The 26264-nt window shown below is 40.5% G+C and overlaps 1 protein-coding gene across 5 annotated transcripts in view; it reads left to right on the top strand.

Moving 5' to 3' along the window:
- The window catches only part of ENTHD1 (ENTH domain containing 1), a 104414-nt gene that overhangs the window by 26119 nt on the left and 52031 nt on the right, over window positions 1-26264 (top strand). For all 5 annotated transcript variants that reach the window (XM_060656274.2, XM_060656273.3, XM_060656271.2 and 2 more), the window contains one exon: window positions 19406-19524. In XM_060656274.2, coding sequence (XP_060512257.1) covers window positions 19406-19524 — 119 coding nt within the window. The remainder of the gene's footprint in view (window positions 1-19405; window positions 19525-26264) is intronic.

The raw sequence follows: 26264 nt of genomic DNA, 5'->3' as shown, positions 1-26264 counted from the left end.
ATTAAAAGTGTGAATAATAATACCAACACAGACTAATCCTGCTAAAAATCACGAAAGTACTTCTCCGACTCGGTCAGGAGTTCTCGAATGTTCACTTAGTTTGTATTTGTGTGGCCTGGAGATGTGGAAAGGCAGGAAAGGATAGTAAATGCTATCCACATGCTTCTAAACATAGTGGAATCTCTTTCTTTAGGTTAGCCGTTCCTTTGAAATAAACCTCTTGGAGAGATAGAGACCCATTCTGCAATTTTCTCATGGAAGCCTTCAACTCAAACTAATACGACAAAGGAGTAACAGAATAAAACAGCCAATTATAACTCACCCAGAGTCTTCACCCCTTTTGCTATTTCTGTAACCTTTCTTGGTCTTCCTGCCTCCATTGCTTTTCTCACTTCCTTTCTCTTTTTTTTTTTTTAAGTTTATTTATTTATTTTGAGAGAGAGAGAGAGAGAGCGAGAGCGCAAGTGTGTGATCAGGGTAGGAGCAGAGAGAGAGGGGGAAAGAGAGAATTCTAAGCAGGCTCCATGCTGTCAGCACAGAGACCAATGTGGGGCTCGATCCCATGAACCGTGAGATCATGACCTGAGCCGAAACCAAGAGTCAGATGTTGAAAGTACTGAGCCACCCAGGAACCCCCCCCTTTCTCTTTCATTATAAACTTACTTCAAATAATTTGAACATTTGAAATTTGAAATTTGACTATCAAGTGGAAATTTGGAGCTATAGCAGTGAATAAAACATAGTCCCTTTCATCATGGAGCAAATATTTTGGTGACAGAGACAGATACTAACCACATATAAACGAAATAGATATAAAATATTACATTCGTGACAAGTCCTGTAAAGAAAAGGAAGGCAGTGTCAGGGGACAGAGAGCGATAAAGATGACTTTCTTTAGGTCAACGAGTAAGGGAAGGCCTTTTGGAGGAGGTGAATATATAAACAGAGACTCAAATGAAGAAGGAAACAATCCACGTGTATCTGGGGGGTTCCAGGCAAAGGGAACAGCAGGTGCAAACAGTTCTGAAACTGGAATAAGTTTGGCATACTTGACTGAAGCTTAGGAAGTGAGTCTTTCAACTGCTACAGAAGTAGCTGAACTCTGAGCCATTTTTATGATTCATCCAAGGAAATCAAGTATTATTGCATTATCGTCACTGCTTTTTTTCCTAACCCCAAATGATATTTTATAGCTTTCTGACCCATCTTATTCACTAAACTGAGTTCAGAATGCCTTTTGACTACTTTTAAATAGTCTATCTACCTTTAAATGAAGTTTTGCTACAGTTAATTTTTTTTTTTTTTTTTATATCACAAGCATGTGTTGAGTATTTACTGTGTGCCAGACACTGTTCTAGGCCTGGGAAGCAAAGTGAATGTATTTCTGCTGTCTTGGGGGTTATATCGAGTGAGGACTTTCAGTCTGTTTTAAAAAAAAATGTTCAAAAAGAGTTTTAGTGATGATGGAATCATTGAAATGAATTTGTAGTGAGAGTACTATTTCAAGTGAGTAGTGAATGTTTGGATGTAAAAATGTGGTAAATTTATTAAAAATCTGTTAAATTATCTAAAAATTTCATTTATCCATCACTATGCATGTATACACATATACATACGGGATATGTAGATGTGTGTGTTTGTGTTCAAAAATAGTAATTGGATTAAATAAGCTTAGCAATACTAGCCATTTCCATGTAGGCATTTGAATCTGAAGCTGTATTTTAAAGGAGGAAAGGAAACTGACAATTTGGTGTGTGTGGGTGGGGGAGGGAGGTAGGAAAATAAATTGGAGGGGCATTTTTAGTGGGACAGAAGACGTAGCAAATGAAGACTTGGAGATAGGTGGATCTCTCAGAATTAGGTATTCCCATAAGTGATAGTCGAAGAGGCCACAAAAATGTTAATGGCTTGAACATAAAAGGATTTTTTTTCCTTTCTTCTAAAAAGAACCAACAACTAGATATTCTAGGACTGATATGGCTCTTCATGATGTCGGGGACCCAGGGCTCTTTCTGTCTCACTGCTCCATCAAACTCAGCATGGAACTTCCACTTCCTGATCCAAGATAGCTGTTGGAGCACCAGCCATCACATCTGCATTCTAGCCAGTAGGAAGGAGGAGAGATGGAAAATATGAATACTCCTTCCCTTTAAGGACACTTCTTGAAGTTGCTCATAACCTTTTTGGCTTACATGTTGTTTAGCATTTAGTCAAACGGAACACTGCTAGGTGCAAGAGAGGCTGAAAAATGTAGTCTTTATACGGGACAGCTATGTGCTCCAATGAAAGATAGAGAAGCTGTGGTTAAGGAAGAAGGAAAGAATAAATACAGGGAAGAGTAAATAGTCCCTACTGTAGTGGCAAAGAATACAAACAAGAAACGAATTAATCATGTTAATACATAGTTGTCAGACTAAATGGAATCGAGACCATAAATTTGAATATGTAGAAAAATGCGGACAGATCACCGAGAATACTCAGCACCGTTCGTAAAAGACGTAATGAGCAGTATTTGGAAATTTCGATTTGATGCGACTAGGAACCATTGTAGGCCTTGAAGAACAGAAGGGATGTTTAGCTTAGTCACAGAACTTAGCTTTCTTATTACTGAAAACAGCTGTTTGTGGCAGATAATTCTTATTGCTTTGTGTAGAAATGAAGGCGATACGAATTGAAGGGAAGCTCTGTAAGAGACAGTTGTTTTAATCCAGCATCCTGCTCTCGGGTTATTGAAATGAAGGAAAGGTAATGTTTCAAAATAGAATAGAAAGAGGAAATGGGGTAAGTAGGTGATGTATTGGAGAAGAAAGAGAGAAATTGAAAACGACTAACATTTAAGCTAGAGAGGCAAGTGATGGTATCACACAGGGAAATTTCCATCAGGATGTATTTAAAGATGTCTCCAAATTATTTAGTTCCATTGAAATGTGAAATTGAATGCATTGCTAGAAATCTGATTCCCAGGCTTTAGGATCTAGAGCCAAAACAGCTGTGCCGAGCTTCTTTGCGGTAAATTAGCAAGGGAGAAAAGGTACTTTGGAGAAGGTGTTAAACACACATTACTACTTCTACTCCTTTTTCTTCTCTTCCTAGATGTTTCCCCCAAGTTTTAATTGTGGTAGATAGCTTGGATAGTCTTTGTTTAGGTGATTTTGTTGTTTGGAGGAAGAGACGAACTGAACGATAATTGTTGCCTGATAGCAAGACTGAAAACTGTATATGCACCGTTATAACTCAGCTTCTCTGAACTGTAAGCCCCAGGGTTATGTCCTTTCCTTAGAGGTGATAATTTAAAAAGCTGTCGCCAGAGGTGTTGCTTACAACCAGACCAGCAAAGCATTCCCTGTGTTGGTCATCCGATCGATCCTCCATAAAGAGCTCTTTAGTGGTATTATCCTTTGCGATGGAACTTGTATCAGAGAAGGATTACTTATGTTAAATGTAATAGCCCTCTACATCATGGAAATATTGCCCGAAAAATCATTTATGTTTCCTGTTGGACCGAAAGCAAAACTTCAAAATACTTGCCATGCTTTTCTAAGCAAAAACACCAGTGTTAGTGTTGCTTCCTGCAGTGAACTTTGTACTAACGGAGTTGACCTGGAGTCGCGCTCGGTTGCCTTGTCACATACAGTCTAGACGGCAGGGCTTATGGTACAAATGGGAGTTCCTACTAAATCATCTGCATTGATGAATGTCAAACAGCGATTTTTTTTTGTAACTTAAACAAATGTACAAAAAAGAAAATAACAGCAACTTATATCTCTGTCACCCTAAACCAACCACCACTAACATCTTAGAATATTTACTTCCAGTCTGGTTACTTTTCTTCTTTTGTTTTTGTTTCAGAAAAATCACTCTATTCTTGTAAAAACAATACAAACTCGAAAGTACTGAAGAATCAATCACTTCCAATCCCCTCCCTCCTAGCAAAATGAAGTTTTGCTACAGTTAATTTTTTTTTTTTTTTATATCACAAGCATGTGTTGAGTGTTTGCTGTGTGCCAGACACTGTTCTAGGCCTGGGAAGCAAAGTGAATGTATTTCTGCTGTCTTCGGGGTTATATCGAGTGAGGACTTTCAGTCTGTTTTAAAAAAAACATATAACTCGTATCAGATGAACATAAATTCTAGGCATTTTTCTGTGCGTATACACATTTAGAAAATGGATAACTAGAGAGAAATTTTTTTAAAATTTTTTTATTTAAAAAATTTTTTTTAACGTTTATTTATTTTTGAGACAGAGAGAGACAGAGCATGAACGGGGGAGGGTCAGAGAGAGAGAGGGAGACACAGAATCTGAAACAGGCTCCAGGCTCTGAGCCATCAGCCCAGAGCCCGACGCGGGGCTCGAACTCACGGACCGTGAGATCGTGACCTGAGCCGAAGTCGGACGCTCAACCGACTGAGCCGCCCAGGCGCCCCGAAATTATTTTTATAAAAGTGGAATTGTACTAGATGCAATTGTTCTTGCTGAAAAATATTTTAGGCCTACTCCTGGCGGTTAGACTTGCCAGGGGCTCCTAGAAACCCGTTTATTGCACAATAACCAAAGACCCTAAATGACAAACCACCGAGACATTTCTGGCCTCACTAGAGGTATGGGAAGTCTCCAAAGACCTTGCCTTCCAAAAATTTAAATTAATTAATTACTTAAATAAACAAAATAAGAGCAGGACATGTGAGCTGGGGTCAGAGTGACTTGGAGCTGGTGCCTGTAGGACACTGGAGGTGTCTGCAGGGGTAGAGGTGTTTAAGGGCACTTGTCAATGGTTTTTTTAAAAAACGGTCTTGGGCCTCACTTGAGCATTGTGAAGGATAGACCCTCGAGAGGGCACTGAAGTGATTCAAGGCAATTTTCTTTGGAAGAATAAAGCTCATTTCATGAGTTAGTCCCACAGGATTCCCACCAATTAAGATCAGACAGTGAGCTCACAATCTGTGTCACCAATCCAGGAAAGAAAAGAGTAGCCTATTTAGTCCCCCAAATATTGTAGGTAGTAGAAAGGTCAGATACACGATGTAGAATAGCTGTGTATTTAAGTATTTAGATAAGGAAAGAATACAATCATGCTGTTGTTTTGGGGAGACTGTGCACGTGTAGGGGAAAGGCATATGGAAAATCTCTGTATTTCCCTCTCAATTTTGTTGTAAACCTAAAACTGCCCTGAAAAATGAAGTCTTAAAAAAAAAAAAAAAAAAGACATACACACAAGCACAAGTGTCAAAACTGGATTTATCCTTCTCTAAATTAATCTAATTATTCAAATGTCAGTTGTATCTGCAATAGCCTGGCTCCTTGGGCCAAACCAAACTCTAAAAATTAGAACTATTTTACTTCAAAAAAAAAAAAAAGATTATTAGGAATGAATGTAGGAATTTGAAACATTGAAACTTACAAAAATGACAAAAACCACTGAAATCAAAATTTTAATTTAGTGAACTGGAAACTATGTCCAAAGGAAAACACTGAAACAGCGTTAAGACATAGAGGACACATCTGCAGGGAAATGACAGTTACCACGCCAGTCACCTCTCCTCTTCAGCTACAGCAGAGGCGAGATGACAGTGATACAGCATTTTCAAAGTGCTGAGAGAAAATAACAGCCTATAATTATGTACCCAGCAAAACTGTCATTCAAAGATAAAGGTGAAATAGTCACTTACAGGTAAATAAAAAACCTGGAGCTTACCACCACGGGACCTTTGTGAAAGTATATACTTCAAAAAGAAGGAAAATTATTCCAGGGGCACCTGGGTGGCTCAGTCGGTGAAGCGTCCGACTTCAGCTCAGGTCATGATCTCACGGTTCGCGAGTTTGAGCCCCGCGTCGGGCTCTGTGCTGACGGCTCAGAGCCTGGAGCCTGCTTTGGATGCTGTGTCTCCATCTCTCTCTGCCCCCTCCTCCATTCGCACTCTGTCTCTCTCTCTCTGTCTCTTAAAAATAAATAAAACCTTTAAAAACAAATTTTAAAAAAAAGGAAAATTATTCCAGAAGAATGGTTGGAAATGCAAGAGGGAGTGATTAACAAATAATAAGTATGTATATGAAATAAAATGAACACTTGCTGTGTAAAATAGTAATGTCTAGCTTTTGAGTTTTAAAAACAGACAACTAAGGGCGCCTGGGTGGCTCAGTCGGTTAAGTGTCTGGGGCCTGCCTCGGATTCTGTGTCTCCCTCTCTCTCTGCCCCTCCCCCACTCACGCTCTGCCTTTCTCTCTCTCTCAAAAATAATAAACATTTAAAAAATTAAAAAAAAAATAAAAACAACTAGAATAGTGGGTAGCCATGGTATGTAAGTTGGAAGTGAATCTATAGAATTAACTGTTCTCAGATCTTGCATTTTTTGTGAGAGAACGGTAAGGATATTATTTGACTCTCAACTTTTAAAGGTAAATGTGCATGATAAACTTGAAAGGATTAACACCAAAAGGAGAGAAGTAGAATGCATACATCCCAAAGTAGGGACAAAAATAGAATGAGAAAAAAAAAATAAAATTTTATAAGGGGCAAGAAGCATAGATAAAGTGGGGTTGATGGAAATAACAAAGGTAAAATGATAGAAATAAGTCCAGATGTATTAATAATCATGATAAATATAAATGGATTAAGCTCATCTGTTAAAAGGCAGAGATTATCAAATTGGGACAAAAGAAGTCCGGATATACGCTTCACACAAAAGTCCACATAATGGTTAAAAGCAAATGGGCGACTCAGTTGGTTGAGCTTCTGACTCTTGATTTCAATGCAGGTCATGATTCCGGGGTTGTGGGATCAAGTCCTGCATTAGAGCCTGCTTGGGAATTCTCTCTTTCCCTCTGTCCCTCTTCCTGGCTTGCTCCCTCTCTGTCTAAAAAATAAAAAAGAAATTAAGTAAGTAAGTAAATAAATAAATGCAAATGGGTAGGAAAAGATGAATCAGGCCTATACTAATTTTATAAAGCTGGTATAGCTATATTAGTATCTGACAAAATAGAATTTAAAGCCTAAAGCGTTATTAAGGACAACGATAAAAGGCTTAAGTCCCCAGGAAGACATAACATTTCTAAATGTCGGTACACACCCAATAAAATAACTTCAAAGTATATAGAGCAAAAAATGGTAGAACTACAGGAAGAAATTGAAACATATATCATTATAGCAGATGATTTCAAAATCTCTCTCAATTATTGATAGGCCAGGTAAATAAAACACTTTTATTATTTATTTATTTATTAAAAAAAATTTTTTTTTAACCTTTATTTATTGTTGAGACAGAGAGAGACAGAGCATGAGTTGGGGAGGGTCAGAGAGAGAGAGGGAGACACAGAATCCAAAGCAGGCTCCAGGCTCTGAGCTGTCAGCACAGAGCCCGACGTGGGGCTCGAACTCACGGACTGTGAGATCATGACCTGAGCCGAAGTCGGACGGTTAACCGACTGAGCCACCCAGGCGCCCCAATAAAACACTTTTAAAGGGACTCCTGGGTGGCTGAGTCGGTTAAGTGTCTGACTCTTGATTTCAGCTCAGGTCATGATCTCATGCTTGTTAGATCGAGCCCCACCAGCGGTCTCAGCGCTGGGTGTGGAGCCTGCCTAAGATTCTCTCTCCCTCTCCCTTTGCTCCTCCCCCCACTCGAGCACACACTCTCTCTCCAAAAATAAATAAATATATGAAACGTTTTTTTAAATATGGATTTTATAATTGATTATGTTCTAAAGCCAGTCTTAACATTTCAAGGAATCTGTATTACACAAACCACTTTTTCTAGCAAAAATGCAATTAAGTTTGATTTTTAAAAATGTACATCAAAATTTTTCATGTATTTAAACGTGGAAGTATTCCTTTTAAAATCAGATAGAAAAAAAATGTTCCCATTCTCTTTGCTTCTGTTCAGCTTTGTACTGCCCCAACCGTCACAATAAAATAAGTAAGACAAATTAAAAGCATAAGTATTGAAATGGAATAAAAATATACGTGAGATATAGAAAACTTGAAGGATCTATAGACATATTAGGAATAATGAGAGGGGCACCTGGTGGCTCAGTTAGTTAAAAGCATCCATTTCTTGATTTGGGGTCAGGTCATGATCTTGCCGTTAATGGGTTCAAGTCCCACACCAGGCTCTGTGGTGACAGCCTGCTTGAGATTCTTTCCCCCTCTCTCTCTGCCCTTCCCCTACTCACATCCACATGTATGCATGCTCTCTAAATAAATAAATAAATAAATAAATAAATAAATAACTTAAAAAAAGAAATAATGAGAGTTTTAGCAAGATGGATGGCTAGTATATCAAAATATATAAATCAAGTTATATTTTCTTATGTATTGGCACCAAACAGTAAACACATTTTTTTAAATACCATTTATAATAGCAAAAAATCATTATTTACTTAAGGATAAATCTTTTACAAAGACGTACAAGATCTATACACTGAAAATTATAACACTTAACTGAAATATGTGAAAGATGACCTATACACATGGAAAGATATTCATGTTTGTTTATTGAAAAACTCAAAAATGTGAATATCAGTGGTCTCCAAATTGCATAGGTTCAGTGGAGGTTTTCCTCAAGCTTGGCGATGCTGGCATTTTAATCCAGATAATTCTTTGTTGTGGGGGCTGTCCTGTGCTGGGTAGTAGCATGCTTAGCATTTACCCCTGGCCTCTACCCACCAGATGCTACTAGCACACATCTCTCCCTGTTGTGAAAACCAAAAATATCTGCAGACATTGTCAGATGTTTCCTGAGGACGAAAATTGCCCTCCGTCGAGAACCACTGATTCAGTGCAATTGTAATCAAAATCCAAAAAGGATTTTAAAAATTGAATGTAATGGGCTGATTCCCAGAGTTATCTGGAGTATCAGAAAAAAGCTATCAAGAATATCCAAAACATTCGTGAAGAAGAATAAGATGGGGGGCTTGCCTTTCTGGATAACGAGACTAAAGCAATCGTAATCACGACAGCGTGGTATGGGTGCGGGGATAGGTGCGTGGGCCAGCGGGACAACTGTAGGACCCAGCACAGAGACTTGTACAACTAGGTTATCTTCACGTATGACAGAGGTGGTGTTTCACATTGGTGGGGAGAGGGTGAACGACTTCATAAATAATGGTGGGGCAATTATTTACCTATATCGAAAAAGTGAAATTAGGTTTCTACCTCTTACCGTGCACAAAAACAAATTCTAGAGGAATTAAGGACTTAAAGGAGGGGGGGAAAAGGAAGGACTTCAAAATGTTTAGAAGAAAATAAAGGAGGGGGCGCCTGGGTGGTTCAGTCGGTTAAGCGTCCGGCTTTTGACTTTGGCTTGGGTCACGATCTCACAGTTCGGGAGTTCGAGTCCCACATCTGCTGTCAGTGCAGAGCCTGCTTGGGATTCTCTCTCCCTCCCTCTCTCTCTGCCCCTCCCCTGCTCGTGTGCTCTGTTTCTCTCTCTCAAAATAAGTACATAAACATATTAAAAAAAAAAAAAAAAAAAGGAAAGGAGAATATCTTTTTTACATTGGATATGGAAGGATTTCTTAAACGTTACCAAAAAAGTACAAGCTATCGAAAAAGCATTTGTCCGTTTGACTCTTGCGGTAGGCAGAAGACTGAGAATAAGCCCCAAGGACCTTTGCCTCTATGGAATCTCCTCCCCTTTGAGGGGGGGTATGACCTGTGAATGAGAAGAGGTATCACTTCCATGATTATGTTACATTGTACGTCACAAAGGGAGTATCCACATGGGCGTAATCCAATCGCACCAATCATTTGAAAGCAGAGTTTTCTCCAGCTGAAGGCAGAAGAGGAAGTCCCAGATTCCAAATGGGAGAAGGATTTGACGCACCCTTACTGGCTAGAAAACGGAGCGATAAGGAACGCAAGTGGCTTCTAGAAGCGGAGACCGATTGATCCCCGGTGGCCAGCCAGCAAGGAAAGGGGGACGTCGGTCGTACAACCACAAGGAATCGGAGTTCTGCCAACAACCTGAATGCTCTTGGAAGTGGATTGTTCCTCACAGTCTCCAGATAGGAGTCCAGCTTCATTGGCGCCTTGATTTTGGCCTTGTGAGACCCAAGGCAGAGAACCCAGTCAAGCCTGCCAGGCCTGGCCTGCTGATCTACATAATGAATGGCTGTTGTGTCTTAAGCCAGTAGGTTTGTTGTAATTTTTGGCAGCAACAGAAAACTAACAAGGCTTATTAAATTTAAGAATTATCTCACCATCAAAAAACACCATATAGAAAGTGAAGACAGTCCCACACTAGGAGAAACATTTCTAACATATGTAAGTGACAAGGGATTATCCAGAATATATAAGGAACTTCTACAAATCCATGCGAAAAGGACAGCCTCACTGAAAACTGGGGGGTGGGGGGGGGGCAGATATGGAAAGCATTTCCTAAAAAAAAGAGGGAGGAAACACGTACGGCCAAGAGACGTTCTTCCAAATTCTCAACCTTGTATTGTGATACAGTAGCAACAATTCTAAAATAAAATATGTGAAAATGCACAATTACAATAACTTGAAAAACCATCTAATGCCATATTGTGAGGAATGTCCTTCTGTTCCTTGAAGTATATTTTCTTGTGCATTTGGAATCTATTTTTGGCATGCCATCTTCCTCTCTCTCTCTTTATTGCTTCCCCCTCCCTTCTTTCTCCTCTTCTCTTATTTTCCTCCTGGAATGTGTGTCCTCAGTTCCCAGGTCCTTTCTTCACATCTTGCTGCTGCTTAGGCAGCTCTCTCTAGGCAGTCTGGTTTTTGTTTTTAAAATTTTTTTTCAACGTTTATTTTTGAGAGAGACAGAGACAGAGCATGAGCAGGGGAGGGGCAGAGAGAGAGGGAGACACAGAATCCGAGGCAGTCTCCAGGCTCTGAGCCGCCGGCACAGAGCCCGACGCGGGGCTCAAACTCACAAACCACGAGATCATGACCTGAGCCAAAGTCGGACTCAACCGACTGAGCCACGCAGGCGCCCCGAGGCAGTCTGGTTTGAAGGCAGTGTAGAGTAATGGTGAAGCACTTAGGTCCTGGCACCTGACCGACTGGATTTGAACCCTGCCTCAGATTGTGTGGCCTGTGTGCCCTCGGACATGCTGTTTCATTCAGCCTTTGTGCTGCAGTTTCACCTTCTGTAAAATGGGGCCGACAGAGTGTCTGGTGTAGAATTGTCGTAAGGAGTAAACGAGGCGATACAGGTCCAGCACATATACTCTGGCAGTTATTTGCTCAGATACACTTAGCGATTTCTCGATGCTTCCCACCATGACTGAGACCGGTTTGTTTTCGCCACCAAGTTGCAGTTTGTGTGCTGTTTCTTATTTTATCCCTTTTTTCTGCAGCAGCGAGGAAGGGGGGCCTTCAACAGGCCACACGCGATCTTGTTTAGCGTATCTGGGCTCTGCTCTGTCTTCTGAGCCTTTTGCACAGGACCCTGCTCGTTCTGTCTAGTTGGGAAATATGTCCCGGTGCCGTGGGGGCAAGAGCCGCCCTGAGCTTCCGATCATCCGCCCAGTCCAGCGTGAAATGGTAGTTTTCACTTCCGTTTAAAGCGTCAGTGTCTTTATTTACTCACTCGGTTACACCTTTTTTTTTTTTTTCTTTACCCATTTCCACCTCTTCTCAGTCATAAGGAGGGGAAAAGAGGATTGTCTCCTCAGTTCCCCTTTTTCCGGACATGAGGATAGTGATGAGAAATCTCCGAATCTTTGCAACTCATCCCTATCACCTTCGTCAGCAGTTATTTTCCTTTTAAAAACTACTTTCGGTTATATCTGTTTCCATGTTAGATTGCTGTTGTAAAATTTTTTAATTAGTTTTGACTTAAAAAAAAACTTTGTCTAATGTTTGTTCATTTTTGAGAGACAGACAGAGAGCAAGCAGGGGAGGGGCAGAGAGGGAGGGAGACACAGAATCTGAAGCAGGCTCCAGACTCTGAGCTGTCAGCACAGAGCCCCATGTGGGGCTCGAACCCATGGACCACAAGATCATGACGTGAGCTGAAGTCAGACGCTTAACTGACTGAGCCACCCAGGGCCCCCTAGTTGCAACTTTTTAAAAACCTCTTATTCAGTTTTGGGCGATGGAAACTGTGTTGCCGTTTCAGTGTACTCTCTTAACCTGGGAGTCGGCCACTGAATACTTAATCCTGCTCGCGCAGTGACTGTCTGCTCGTCTTTGTAGCTGAACAGTGAACACGGTTGGAGCATTTTCCTGTTCCCCATTATTCTTAAGTAAGAACTACCGGCAGTGTCTCAAATTTTGTGTGCTATTGTTAGCAAAACGCTGAAGTAAAATGGCCTTAGCTCCCTTTTTAAGGTCTCCTGCAACAAAAGTTTGTCCTTTCTCCCCTTTTCTTGTCTGCCTATTTAAAATTGCATTTTTAAAATCTGCTTAAACATCTCTGCTTTCTTATTCTGTGTCTTTTTCTGTTTTCATTGAAAAAAAAAATAAAAGCCTTTTCTCCACTCATCTCAGAATTCACCTTTCAAAAGAGATTTACAGTGCTCACGGGCTGCCCCCCGTCTCTCGGCAGGCACGTCTCAGAAGCAAACAGGAACAGACAGGTGGTGTCTATAGTGGATGTTGTGTGGCACCCCCAGATCCCCTCTTCAAGATCAAGGCACTCATGCCCTCAGCTGCTGGGAAGATTGGTGGCTGAAGGGTCTCAGCTCAGCGAAGAGAGGCTGTTGACTCAAGACCTGTTGGACGCGGGCAGGCTGCTCCCTTGCTTCGAGGCAGGAAACCTGTGAAGAGCCATCCCAGCGCCACAGCGCCTGGCAGGATTGGTCAAGGCCTCTGCCGCAACCCCATTACAGACCAGTTTCTCCCCTGGCCCCGTCCTACCTTCCAGGCTCCTCGTGGGTCCCATTGCAGAGAGCACTCCCTAATGAATCTCCCTCTTACACATTTGAGCCTTGGGATCGGTTTCCTGGGGGAACCCAACTGGCGACCATGGCTTTTCCTCAAGGTTTAAAACATAGGAGTATCATAATTTGTGTCTGTGCATGAAGAAAGAGAATTATACAGCAAACGGCGCAAAATGTTAACAGTTGGTTAACCTGGCCGAAGAGAGTATGGGAGTTCTTCGTACTCTTCTTGCCGTGATTTTTGTGTACGTTTGAAATGACTATAACATGGAACTTGAAAGAATTAAGACAAGTATCAATCACTTGCAGATGCTTAAGTGCAGTCATGCTCCAAGACAGGGAAGTTGGTAAGGTTCCAAACTCATGATTCTGCAAAAGTTAGATACATAATCACCATGAGACTTCCATGGCTTACCAGTTCATTAGCCCACCGCGCATTTTCTTTGATGGGTGCGTTTGTTCTGTTTTGTTTTTTGGGTTTTTTTTTGTTTTTTTAAAAGCTAATTGTGTTGAGTAAATGACTTAATTTACTTAAATTACCTACACTGATTGAAAGGACACTGTCAATCCGTAGCAGCGACGTTTATTAGATGCTAAATAATAAGTGGAACAATTGGGGAATTTACTCAATTTGTGGAGCCTTCCAGTTCCAGAATGTGCCGTTGCCTGGTGAATGTCCGATGGCTTGGATGTCAGTTCGGTATCTCATCTAAGAAGTACCACGGGGTCTGCCGGTTCTGCTCTGCGGTATTATCTGAGCGGTACAGGCTCATGAAATCTACCGCCTCTCTCTCGATGGTTTCCTCACGGCACCTCCAGCCCTGGTATCTAACCTCTCATCTTCCAAAGAGCCGATAGCATCACGGCTTCCGTGCCTTCCCTTCCTCCTTTGGGGTTTCACAATCACACACACACAAGTCCTCCCGGCTTGTGACTTCACAGTCTCAGTTGAGACAGAGCGTATGAGATCAAAGGGATTTCATCGCCGCTCCGGGACTAAACGTGTCCTCCCTCTCCCTTTGCTTGTGAAAACCCAGAAATAAGTGTTGTGCGGTCACCTAATTCAGTTAAGCACGCGTCACTTCCAGCTGAAGTGTTGCGCTGATGCTAAAACAATTTCTAAATGAATTTCCCGAGACTCGCTCTATTCCAACTACATTTCTTCTTGCCCCTAGAAGATTATTTCATATAAGTTTGTAATATTTTAACTATTCTAGCCTGAAATGCATCTCCAGATAGTCAAGGTGTTTTTTTTTTCTTTCACAGTTCTTGCTGTTATTCAGTTTTCCTCATATTTTACTTCAAAACTGACTTCCTGCAACTGTTATCAGTCTACCTCTGTGATGTCTAAACCTAAGTCCGCATCACTTCCAGGATAATTTTATTGCTCAATACTCAAAGAGTGGTAAGAAAGGTGGCTTCTGGGGCGCCTGGGTGGCTCAGTCGGTTAAGCATCCGACTTCGGCTCAGGTCATGATCTCGTGGTCCGTGAGTTCGAGCCCCGCGTCGGGCTCTGTGCTGACAGCTCAGAGCCTGGAGCCTGTTTCAGATTCTGTGTCTCCCTCTCTCTCTGACCCTCTGCCGTTCTTGCTGTCTCTCCCTGTCTCAAAAATTAATAAACGTTAAAAAAAAATTGAAAAAAAAAAAGGTGGCTTCTGATGAATCACATGAAAGTACATAGATGATCTAAGCCTCAAACCAGTACTGTTTGCCAGTATTAATTATAAAATCTCCAAGTCCCAAATAAGTTCATCTTAATTATTCATGTTCATGTGAAGTGACGAGAAAATTAAAAGAACGATTAATTGCGAAGTCCTTATTCTTTCTTCGGTATCTTTGGCATGTATCATACTCGCTCCTTTTTGCCCGCATAGTTCCTCCTGCTTAGGATCATTTCTCATTCACATTCACCAGGATCCCAGCCATCCTTCAAAGGCTTGTTCAAATTTTACTTCCTATTTGAGGCATGTTCTGACTACTCTGGGGCACACAGATTTTTTTTCCCCCCGTAGGATGTCTATTCCTAAAGTTAGTTAATTTAAGAAAGCTTGGCATGGTATTGTTTTCCTCTGGTTGTTTCCCATAAGTCTGTATGTCAGACTTATCTCCCGAGTCAGACTGTAAACTTTCTGAAGGCAAGGATCACCGCATCCTACACCACTGGTTTTCAAGCTATTTTTCTTGGATAGCCCCTGAAAGATTTTGAAAAGTGACATCCGTCCTTGTTCACTGTTAAGTTGGCATGTGAAATTGCACACTAAGTAACTGCAAAGGACAGGATTCAAAATATTGAGATTAAAGACCAAAGAGAGCAAAATGAAATCGTCCCCTGAGGCTTTTACGTGTAGCTAAAGGAATCTAAAATGCTCTTGTGATCGATACCTCCAGTCGTTCATTTGAAAGAACCCACGAGGTCTTTAACTGTTGGAAGTTTTGCATCATTCCCTTTACTCCTTGAAGTCATGTTTCTCTTCCACGTCCCTCATAGGACTCCATCCTAATAGAAAGTGTTGTTATGCTTGAAAGTCTTCTCTACATTAAATATGTATGTAAATGGAAATTATTTTTCTAAATTTTCTATGGCCAGAGGCTTTGAAGTGGTAAAGTATTCTTTCTAGATTGACTTGTCATTACAATTACTTTTAGTACACAATTGATCAAAACCCAAACCACATAAATGTATTATAAATTTTTATAAATACTTACTAAGCATAAAGAATAGAGTTTTATGGAAATACGTGTTTCTATGAGATACGTGGAATTCTTTGTTTACACACGTGAATATTACTTATTGCTAGAAATAAGCAAGGTTCAGCATAAATTCTGTTTCCCTTTTACATTTTTATAGGTGGAAATGCTGGGAACACTTGTTCCCATAAAATTTTAGGTGGGAACAGAAGGTGTTTTACTACAGCATTGTCACTCCGTTCTATGAATTCCTTTCAAGCAACGTGCCAGAATTATATATTGATTTATTATAAAAATGTTTTTCATCTCTTGTCAACTGTTAACTTGATTAGGTCTTTCTTCAGTGTTGTTGAAAGCGAAGAATTGGAAACAACCTACTTAGAAAAAGATTTGTTAAACAGTCATTAGGGGTAATTTACTTTCTCAGTTTCTGAGAATAATATCGAAAAACCTTTACTAAAAGTTATCAGATGACTATTAATGATACTAGTCACACTTAAAAATTTTTTTTAATGTTTATTTATTTTTGACAGAGAGAGAGAGAGGCAGAGCATGAGTGGGGGAGGGGCAGAGAGAGAGGGACACAGAATCCAAAACAGGCTCCAGGCTCTGAGCTGTCAGCACAGAGCCTGACGTGGGGCCCGAACTCATGGACAGTGAGACCATGACCTGAGCTAGAGTCAGACGCTCAACCGACTGAGCCACCCAGGCACCCTGATACTAGTTACACTTTAATTTAACCCAATACACTCAGAAAGTGGAAAAAGAAAAATATTAATTCTAATGTACCTGTCAATATAATTTTTAAAACAATTATTTAAAATAATTTTTAACATTTATTTTTTATTATTTTTTTTAATGTTTATTTATTTTTGAGAGAGAGAGACCGTGTGCAAGCAGTGGAAGGGCAAAGAGAGAGGGAGACACAGAATCTGAGGCAGGCTCCAGGCTCTGAGCTGTCAGCACAGAGCCCAACATGGGGCTCGAACTCACAGACTGTGAGATCATGACCCGAGCCGAAGTCAGACACCTAACCGACTAAGCCACCCAGGTGCCCCTTGAAACAATTATTTTATTGTTTCATATGCTTTAAGTATATTTCAGCAACTGTTGAGAACTACAGATTTGGTTCATTGAATTTCTGGAAACTATTGGCCATATTTACCTCACTGGCAAAGCCAACTCTTGTAAGTCAAAACAGTTGGCCAAATCAGATTTAAACTTTCTTCTTTTTTTTTTTTTTAATTTTTTTAATGTTTATTTTTGAGAGACAGAACGTGAGTGGGTGAGGGGCAGAGAGAGAGGGAGACACAGAATCTGAGGCAGGCTCCAGGCTCTGAGCTGTCAGCCACAGAACCTGATGCAGGACTCAAACTCACAAACCTCAAGATCATGACCTGAGCCGAAGTCAGACACTTAACTTACTGAGCCACCCAGGTGCCCCTTACACTTTCTTTAGAAAACATTTTACTTTGTTTGTTTAAATAGACATGTAATAGGCACTCTGGTTGTGTCCACACTCCTGAATTCTTTTCCTAAGAGAGATGGCGAGGGCATGGAGCCTTGTCGGTTTGTTGGGTTGATGAAATGAGGTGCCCCGCCGCCCTCCCTCCTGCCCCCGGCCCCATGCTTTCCTTCTTTCCTCTCCTGGGACTCTTCCTCAGAATGATGCATCTCTGACAATAGCTGGGGATGAAAAGCACAGGACATTAAATGGAAGTTGTTAAATACAGCTCCCCCATACTGTATAGTATGTCTCAATACCAAACATCCCAGGATGGATGAAAATACCCTGTTACTCATGCCATGCGTTGCCATTAAAAGAAACATGCGTAAACAGAACAAATTGTGGAGCTTTACTTTGGGTTTTTCCAGCCTTGATTAAAAGAGGATTCCCTGGGAATGCAAGCTGGCGCAGCCACTCTGGAAAACAGTATGGAGGTTCCTCAAAAAACTAAAAATAGAACTACCCTACCACCCAGCAATTGCACTACTAGGCATTTATCCAAGGGATACAGGTGTGCTGTTTCGAAGGGATACATGCACCCCAATGTCTATAGCAGCACTATCAACAATAGCCAAAGTATGGAAAGACCCCAAATGCCCATCGATGGATGAATGGATAAAGAAGATGTGGTACATAGATACAATGGAATATTACTCAGCAATCAAAAAGAATGAAATCTTGCCATTTGCAACTACGTGGATGGAACTGGAGGGTATTATGCTAAGGGAAATTAGAGAAAGACAAAAATCATATGACTTCACTCATATGAGGACTTTAAGAGACAAAACAGATGACCATAAGGGAAGGGAAACAAAAATAAAAACAGGGAGGGGGACAAAACAGAAGAGACTCATAAATAAGGAGAACAAACAGAGGGTTACGAGAGGGGTTGTGGGAGGGGGATGGGCTAAATGGGGAAGGGGCACCAAGGAATCTACTCCTGAAATCGTTGCACTAGATGCTAACTAATTTGGATGTAAATTTTGAAAAATAAAAAATAAAATTAAAAAAAATCGATAAGACAAAAACAATCCAGTAAAAAAAATGGACAAAAGAGTTCAAGATAGTGTTTACAGGAAAATAAATGTAGGCAGCTTTTAAGCATATGAAAATATGCTCAGCTTTGTTCCTTCATAGTAAGAGAAATACACATTAACCAGAACAATACCATTTCCCATTTATTATATTGTTACAAATCTGAAAGTTCCATAACACAGTGTGTGCGTTGATGGAGGGCAACTTGGAGATTGCATCTAAATTGGAAATGTAATCCTTTGACCCACGGATTCTATATGTAGCACTGTAAATTTCACATATATTTGCACACATTAAAAAAGACGTACAAGATTTAAATAAAGAAATAAATACATAAATAAATAAAAAGGATTCCCTATACTAGTCTTTTCTACTATTGTTTGGTGTTTAGAGGTTCTTGCGTTTGCAGCATAAAGGAAGATGAGACACAGGAAGGTGGCGAGAGGATAGGCCTTTCTTTGTAAAGCGGGAGGAAATTGATTAGGAAAGGGAAGGAGCTGGGCGCCTGGGTGGCTCAGACAGTTTCGCTTCAACTTAGGCTCAGGTCATGATCTCACGGTTCATGGGTTCCAGCCTCTCGTCGGGCTCTGTGCCGACAGCTCGAAGCCTGGAGTCCGAGTCTCCCTCTCTGTGTCTCCCTGTGTCTCGTCTCCCTCTCTGTCTGCCCCTCTCCCGCTCGCTCTCTGTCTCTGTCTCTCTCTCTCAAAAATAAGCGTTTAAAAAAATTACAAAAAAGGGGCGGGCGCCTGGGTGGCTCCGTCGGTTAAGTGTCCAACCTCAGCTCAGGTCATGAAAATGGCAACTACAAAACCATTCAGCAAAAACGTATAAGCAGAACTATCCATTTATTTTCATCGGCATATTCTCTTATGTTGAAAATTTTTTTTAAATTTTGTTTGAAAGCAGTTTCTCATCATCTAACCTATAGATCATATATGTGACCACATGAAATTCGCCCTGCAGTAATAAGGTTCTTTTACATCTTAATTAGACTGATTCTAGTTGTCATTCCTACTTTGCTAAGAATAATGTTCCAAGTCTGTTTTCTATGCTGTATTGTACCTTATTTTTAAAAAGCTGTTTCAAGTAATGAAGTGTAAAATAAAATTGTCGATGGTAGAAGAGACTAGAATCAAAGTTGTATTTTTAAATCTGCCTGAATGAGTCGACTATAATACAGGGATACATTAAAATGACCATTGGCAGATGATGTATATGTTGCAGACAAAACGGATCTTCCGGAGTAATTAACTTAAAAATTGCGAGCTAATGTAAAAACATTACGATTTTTTTTTTGCCAAACTGAAATCTTAGCTTTCTGTTGTTGACAGAAAACGCCTCCAAGGCGGGATTGAAACAAGAGCAGCGCCAAGACATCCAATTGCCTAGTGGGACTGTGTTGTCCCAGGAAACACCACCAGTCAAGATGAATGTTTGGAAATCAACAGAGGTAAGTCACTGTGGCAGTTTCCTGTTGCCGCTGTAACAAATGACCACAAACTCAGTGCCTTAAATCAGCACAGATGTGTCATTTTGCAGTTCTGTAGGTCAGAAGTCGGACACAGGACTCACTGGGCTAAAATCAAGGTGTCATCTGCAGCCTGCCTCCCTTTCTGGAGGCCTGAAGGGAAAATTTGTTTCCTTGTCCTCTCTGGCTTCCTGTGTTCTAAGAGAACACTTGTCTTTTAATTTTGCTGTCTTTTGTTTTACCCCGTTTTAAATAAGAATGAGGTTAAATTACGAAAGTTTTCCGTTAAAGCTCATGCTTTAAAAAAAATCTGCCTAAAGAAATTCTTCTTTATCCTAATAGAATAAAGCTCTCTTATCTTTTCTTCTAAATGAAATCCTTGTGTCCTCTAGAATTTTACCACATACCGTAAGAGGGGGGTCTTACTGTCTTTATACCTGTGGATAAACAGTATTTAATTTATTGTACAGTCCATCTCTCTCTACTCATCTAAAATAACTTTTTAAAAGACTTCAGGAAGTTGCAGAAATAGTACAGACTCCCATGTACCCTTTACCCGGCTTCTCCCAATGTTGGCATCTTATATAACCGCGGTGCAACATCAAAATGAGGAAGTGGATGTCGGTATGTTACTGCTAACTAGATTACAGACCTTATTCAGTTTCCAAATTTTTAATTCACTATTCAATTAAAAAAATTTTTTTTAATGTTTATTTATTTTTGAGGGAGAGACAGAGACAGAGCACGAGCGGGAGAGGGTCCGAGAGAGAGGGAGACACAGAATCCGAAGCAGGCTCCAGGCTCTGAGCTGTCAGCACAGAGCCCAGATGTGGGGCTCGAACCCATGAACCGTGAGATCATGACCTGAGCTGAAGTCGGATGCTTAACTGACTGAGCCACCCAGGCACCCCTCACTAGCTGATTTTTTAACCTCCATTTGTGTGTGTGTGTGTGTGTGTGTGTGTGTGTGTGTGTCTGTAGGGGGAGTGCTATGCAATTTTATTCTAAGTATAGATTCATGTAATCACCAAAAGAAATCCCTCATGCTATCCACCCCATCTCATTCCCCACACCCCAACCACGTCCTCCCCTGACGACCACTAATCTTTTCTCTATCTTTATAGTTTTATTATTTCTAGAATGCTATGTAAATGAATTCAGACCATATGTAATCTTTTGAGATCGTTTTTATTTTTTCTACTTAGCATAATGCTCATGATATCCATTCAGTTGTGAAGTTTTCGTATCTCTGGGATAAATGTCTAGGGGTGTGATTGCTAGGTTGTATATTAAGTACCTACTAAATGTGGTAAGAAACTGTCGACCTGTTTCCTAGACTGGCTGTACCATTTTACATTCCCACCAGCAGTGTAGAAGAGACCCAGTTTCTCTGCCTTCTCACCACCTTGTGGCATCACCATTTTTATTTTGGCTATTCTAATAGGTTTGTGGCGATATCTCATCATGGTTTTTAGTTGATGTTTCCCAAAAGGCTAATGATGCTGAACATCTTTTCGTGTGCTCGTTTGTATCATCGTCACTTCTCTTTGGTGACAGATATCTTCATATCTTTTGCTCATTTTCTAATTGGACTGATGATGGTTTATTACCGTTGAGTTAGGAGAGTTCTTTGTATATTCTGGATACCAGTGTGTTTCTACTTGTGCTCTCATCCGTGAAGATGTTCATCTTATTTTTGAGCATGACCTGTGTCTTTAATTTTCACATTTGTATTTTTCTCTTTCGTTGCTGTGTGTTTGGGGAGGGAGGGTATCCCCAAAGTTTGAATTTACAGAACCATCTTGACTGGAAACCTGTTCCACTGAAGACTATTTACAATGATCTCATCACTCATTTGTTTGTCTGTTTTATGTGTGTTTCTCCTTCTAGAAGGAAAGCTCCTTTTTTTTTTTTTTTATTTTTTTTATTTTTTAATATATGAAATTTACTGTCAAATTGGTTTCCATACAACACCCAGTGCTCATCCCAAAAGGTGCCCTCCTCAATTCCCATCACCCACCCTGCCCTCCCTCCCACCCCCCATCAACCCTCAGTTTGTTCTCAGTTTTTAACAGTCTCTTATGCTTTGGCTCTCTCCCACTCTAACCTCTTTTTTTTTTTTTTTTTTTTAGAAGGAAAGCTCCTTGAGAGTAACGGCCATTTTAGTCTTACTCATTACTGAACCTTCACTTGCCAAATTTTTGTTAATGAAGAAATGACTGAACGGTAGACACTCAATTTTAACTTCCTTCTCTTCCTCCCCTGTGAAAGAGGCTTGTTTGGTCTTCTGTTTTGTTTAGCGTTCCCTGCCACAGTTCCTATGAGAGTGGCTGGAATTATTTATTGACCTTCTGTTCCCAGCCCTTTCCCTGAACCCAGTTAGGCATTGGATTTACCTGATTTTCTAGCAGCCCCGAAAAGTACATAAAATTAAAATTTCACTTTTCCCTAATTGCATCACAGCCCGCGGACTGAAAGAAAATACGTAGATCGTTTTAAAAGATATGACATTAAGCAAAATTATTTTTATTATTATTGTTATTTTTTAAAGTTTATTTATTTTGAGAGGTGGGGGATGAGGGGAGAGAGAATCCCAAGCAGGTCCCTCACTGTCAGCACAGAGCCTGATGTGGAGCTCGAATTCACGAGCTGCGCCGAAATCAAGAGTCTGACGCCCAACAGACCGAGCCACCCAGGCACGCCGAGCAAAATTATTTTTAAATACGCGGTCAGTTTTGTTTACTGCCGATGGCTTTTAAGGGAGAAAATAGACTTGAATAATCTTACATGCTTTGGAGCCTAACAAAGACATAAAGTGCCACCTAGCTTTTTTGTATCAGTCCCCAAATTCTCATTATTATTGTTTTTTTCTGACTTCAGAGGAAACCGCTGTAATTGATTTACATCATTCAGCATCTTATATCAGTTAGCAAAAAATGGTGCCCTTCTCTCAAAAGAAGTTTGAAGTTAGATTTCTCTTTCTCAAAGCATTACTACATCATGACACTATTCCATCATTTTACTGACAAGCTATCTCTCTTATTACTGTCAGGAATATTTGATGTGACCCAATATATCCTCTCCAGAAATCTGCTTTTGTGGCAGAAGACAAAACCCACCAGGCTGAACAGTGAATCTAATTGTTGTTGCCAAATGTACTACATGTACATTAAAATTCTCATGTTCTTAATACAGAATGAGAAAGAAATGATACTGTTGATTGCTTAGGCAGATGAAGGGGACTTAAAAATATCTTGTAAAAACTTTAAATAGAAATCTCTTTATTCTCTTTCTACAAATGAAAGGATGATCTAAAAGCAGTAAATAAAATTCTTAACAGAACAGGGCATTCAAAAGCAGAGCAGAGCTTGCTTGTGGTACTTTCAAAACTCAGGAAAGCCTTTAAACGTACAGCACTTAGACATGGGTATGTGTTCTCTCTAGGGACTGCCCAGAATCTTTATTATTGAATTTGCTAATTAATAAGGTTATTACGTAGCCTTTCACCACCTCGAGAGACCTTCCTCTTTTCCTGTTTGAGGAGATTCAACAATGAGGGTTATGATTTTCTTTTTCTTTTTCTTTTTTTTTTTTTGGTCACAGTTGTTTCTATAGTAACAGATAGGGATGCTATGAATTGGTTCCCGCAGAATTAAAGCTGACCAAAGCCTTCAGTCTAGTTGTGAGTTTGGAAGTGACGGGAGATAAATGTTTATTTCCTCCTGCTTCTGTTTATTATTTTGTTAAATGAAGAGTAAACAGTTTTTATCCTTGGGCTTATTAGCATATCATTTATTATATTTGCAAAACTTTGAACTCATCAAAGCTGTTAGGGAAATGGAAATTGTACCTATTCTAATCATGCTAATTCATCATCCCCTTACTTCGTTTCTGCATCATTGCTTTATGCTGAAAAGCCCTTTTTTATTTTCACGTCTGCACTTTTATTCTTTTCAAGTTGGAAGATACTTGCTGGAAAAAGTTGAAACAATACGAAAGGGTAAAGAGTGAAAAACAAAGTTTCTTCTTACTTCTCTATACACCTTCAGTTCCTTCCCTTGGAGGCATCCGTTACTAACTAGGTTCTTAGAAATTTGGGAGGGAAATTTTCTGTGTCAAGACATTTCGTTTATCTAAGGATTCATTCCGTATATACTGCTCTGCAGCATGCCTCGAACTGAACAATGTATCTTGGACATCTTTTTTTATTTATGTAATAAATGCAAATTTATTCATGTAATAAATGCAGTCCTTTGGTGTGTGTTCTTCCACATCTTTTTCGCTAAACTGTAGATCATGGATGTCTTTCTCTATCCGTGTGGATAGCGGTGCTGTATTCTTTCTTATTTTTAAAATTGTTTAATGTGTATTTATCTTTTGAGAGACACAGAGAGCGAGTGGGGGAGGGGCAGGGAGAGGGAGACACAGAATCCGAAGCAGGCTGCAGGCTCCAGGCTCCGAGCTGTCAGCACAGAGCCCGACGCGGGGCCTAAACTCACAAACTGCGAGATCATGACCTGAGCTGAAGTCGGATGCTTCACCGACTGAGCCACCCAGGCGCCCCTAGCTGTGCATATTCTTGATGCATAAATGAATCTTCGCTTATTTGGCCATCCCCTGTTGGTAATCATTTAGGGATATTTTTATGTTTTTGTCTATTAAGAGCAATATTGTAACAGCGGTTCTTGTACACGTTTTATATGATGCTGTCCTAAAAGGGGACTCGCTGAAAGATTATATGTATCTTTAGTTTTGAAAAGTATTGCCAAACTGTCCTCCCAAAAGTTGCACCAATTTATGCCCACCAAAAGCATAGTTTTGCAAATACTGAGTATTATCAAACTTGTACACTTTTTTGTCAGTCTGAAAGGTGGGGAAAATTTGTTTTAATTTATTCCATTGTAATTACAGGTAAGAGTGGAAGAACTTTTCACATGTTTCTTGGGGATTTGTGTTTCTTTTTTTTAAGTTTATTTATTTACTTAGAGAGAACATGTGAGTGGGGGAGGGGCAGAGAGGGAGCGAGAGAGAATCCCAAGCAGGCTCCTCACTGTCAATACAGAGCCCGATGCAGAGCTCGAACTCACAAACCGTGAGATCATGACTTGAGCGGAAGCCAAGAGTCAGACACTCAACCGACTGCGCCACCCAGGTGTCCCTGTGTTTCTTTTTTATTATTAACTCTATTCATCTCCTTTGCTCGTTTTTCTGTTTGGTTTCTCATCTTTTTGTTATCAGTTTCTAAGACCTATTTGGCTATTAAATAATTAGCTCATTGTCTGCTTCTTTATCTCTTTATTCATTTCCAGGTTTTCGTGTGATTTTTTTTTAATATTTTTTTTATTATTTTTATTTTTATTATTTTTTTTAACGTTTTTTTATTTTTGAGACAGAGAGAGACAGAGCATGAACGGGGGAGGATCAGAGAGACGGAGACACAGAATCTGAAACAGGCTCCAGGCTCTGAGCTGTCAGCCCAGAGCCCGACGCGGGGCTCGAACTCACGGACCGCGAGGTCGTGACCTGAGCCGAAGTCGGCCGCTTCACTGACTGAGCCACCCAGGCGCCCCTCGTGTGATTTTTTAATTTTATTTATGGCTTTTTTTTTTTTTTTTTTTTTTTGCCTCTGCAAAGGGAAAACATACCGCTCTTTCTTTGTCTCTTTTTTTCCTTACACACCTGCCGTCGCACTTCACTTCTGACACAAGAGACGTGGGTTTTCCACACACCCAGCTGTTGTCTACAACACTAGCTGGGTGTGCTGCAACTTAACTCGATTCTGACACTGTCTGCCTAAAGATGGCATCAGATTTCACAGGCTTAAGTGCCCAGTCCCCAAAGCTTCCTTTCCCCCACCTCCCATTTCAGATGCCAACTGCACATCTCGGGCTGTCACCTGTACTTCTGACCTGCTGTAAATCCAGGGTCCCATGACCCCCCTCCTCGGGTTTGATCACTCGCTAGAACAGCTTAAGAACCCATGGAAATATTTACTCGCAGATGCTGCTTTATTATATAATAAAGGATGTGATAAAGGGTACAGATGAATTGCCAGATGTAGAAATACACAGGGCAAGGCCCAGAAGTTTCCCTAGTGCAAGAGTTTCTGTCCCCATGGAGTTGGGCTGTGTCACCCTCCCAGCATGTCCGGTATTCACCAACCCAAAAGCTCTTGGCACCGCAAACATTTGGGACTTTTATGGTGGCTTCATCAGATGTGCGTGACTGATCCTTTATTCCATCTCCAGTCTCTCTCCCCTTCCAGGGGGATGCGGTGTGGGACTGAAAGTTCCAGGCTTCTAATCATGGCTTGGTCTTTCTGGTGACCAGTCCCCATCCCGAAGCTGTCCAGGAACCCACCAAGAGTCACCTCACAAAACAAAAGACACTCTGAGCTCCCAGAAAATTCCAAGTGATATAGGAGCTCTGTGTCAGGAGCCAGGGTCAAAGACCAAATATTAAAACAAAAGATGCTCCTAGCACTCCTCTCACTTAGGAAATTACAGGAGTTCAGGGGCTCTGGGCCAGCACCAGGGACAAAGACCAAATATATATTTATTATGACTCCGATATCACAGCCTTAAAGCAGTCTTTAATTTTCATTAAAAAGTAGTCAAATTTGCCTTTCCATTACGGCTTCTAGATTTTAAGTCATTCTTAGAAAGACCTTCCCTAGTCTAAGATTTTATTAAATATCACCCTGGCTTTTTAGTTTAACAAGC

This window comes from Panthera onca, chromosome B4 (assembly GCF_046562875.1).
Source record: "Panthera onca isolate mPanOnc1 chromosome B4, mPanOnc1 haplotype 2, whole genome shotgun sequence".
In the NCBI taxonomy this organism is placed as follows: Eukaryota; Metazoa; Chordata; class Mammalia; order Carnivora; family Felidae; genus Panthera; species Panthera onca.
The sequence above is the reverse complement of the archived record's forward strand: the minus strand, read 5'-3'. Positions and strand labels throughout refer to the sequence as shown.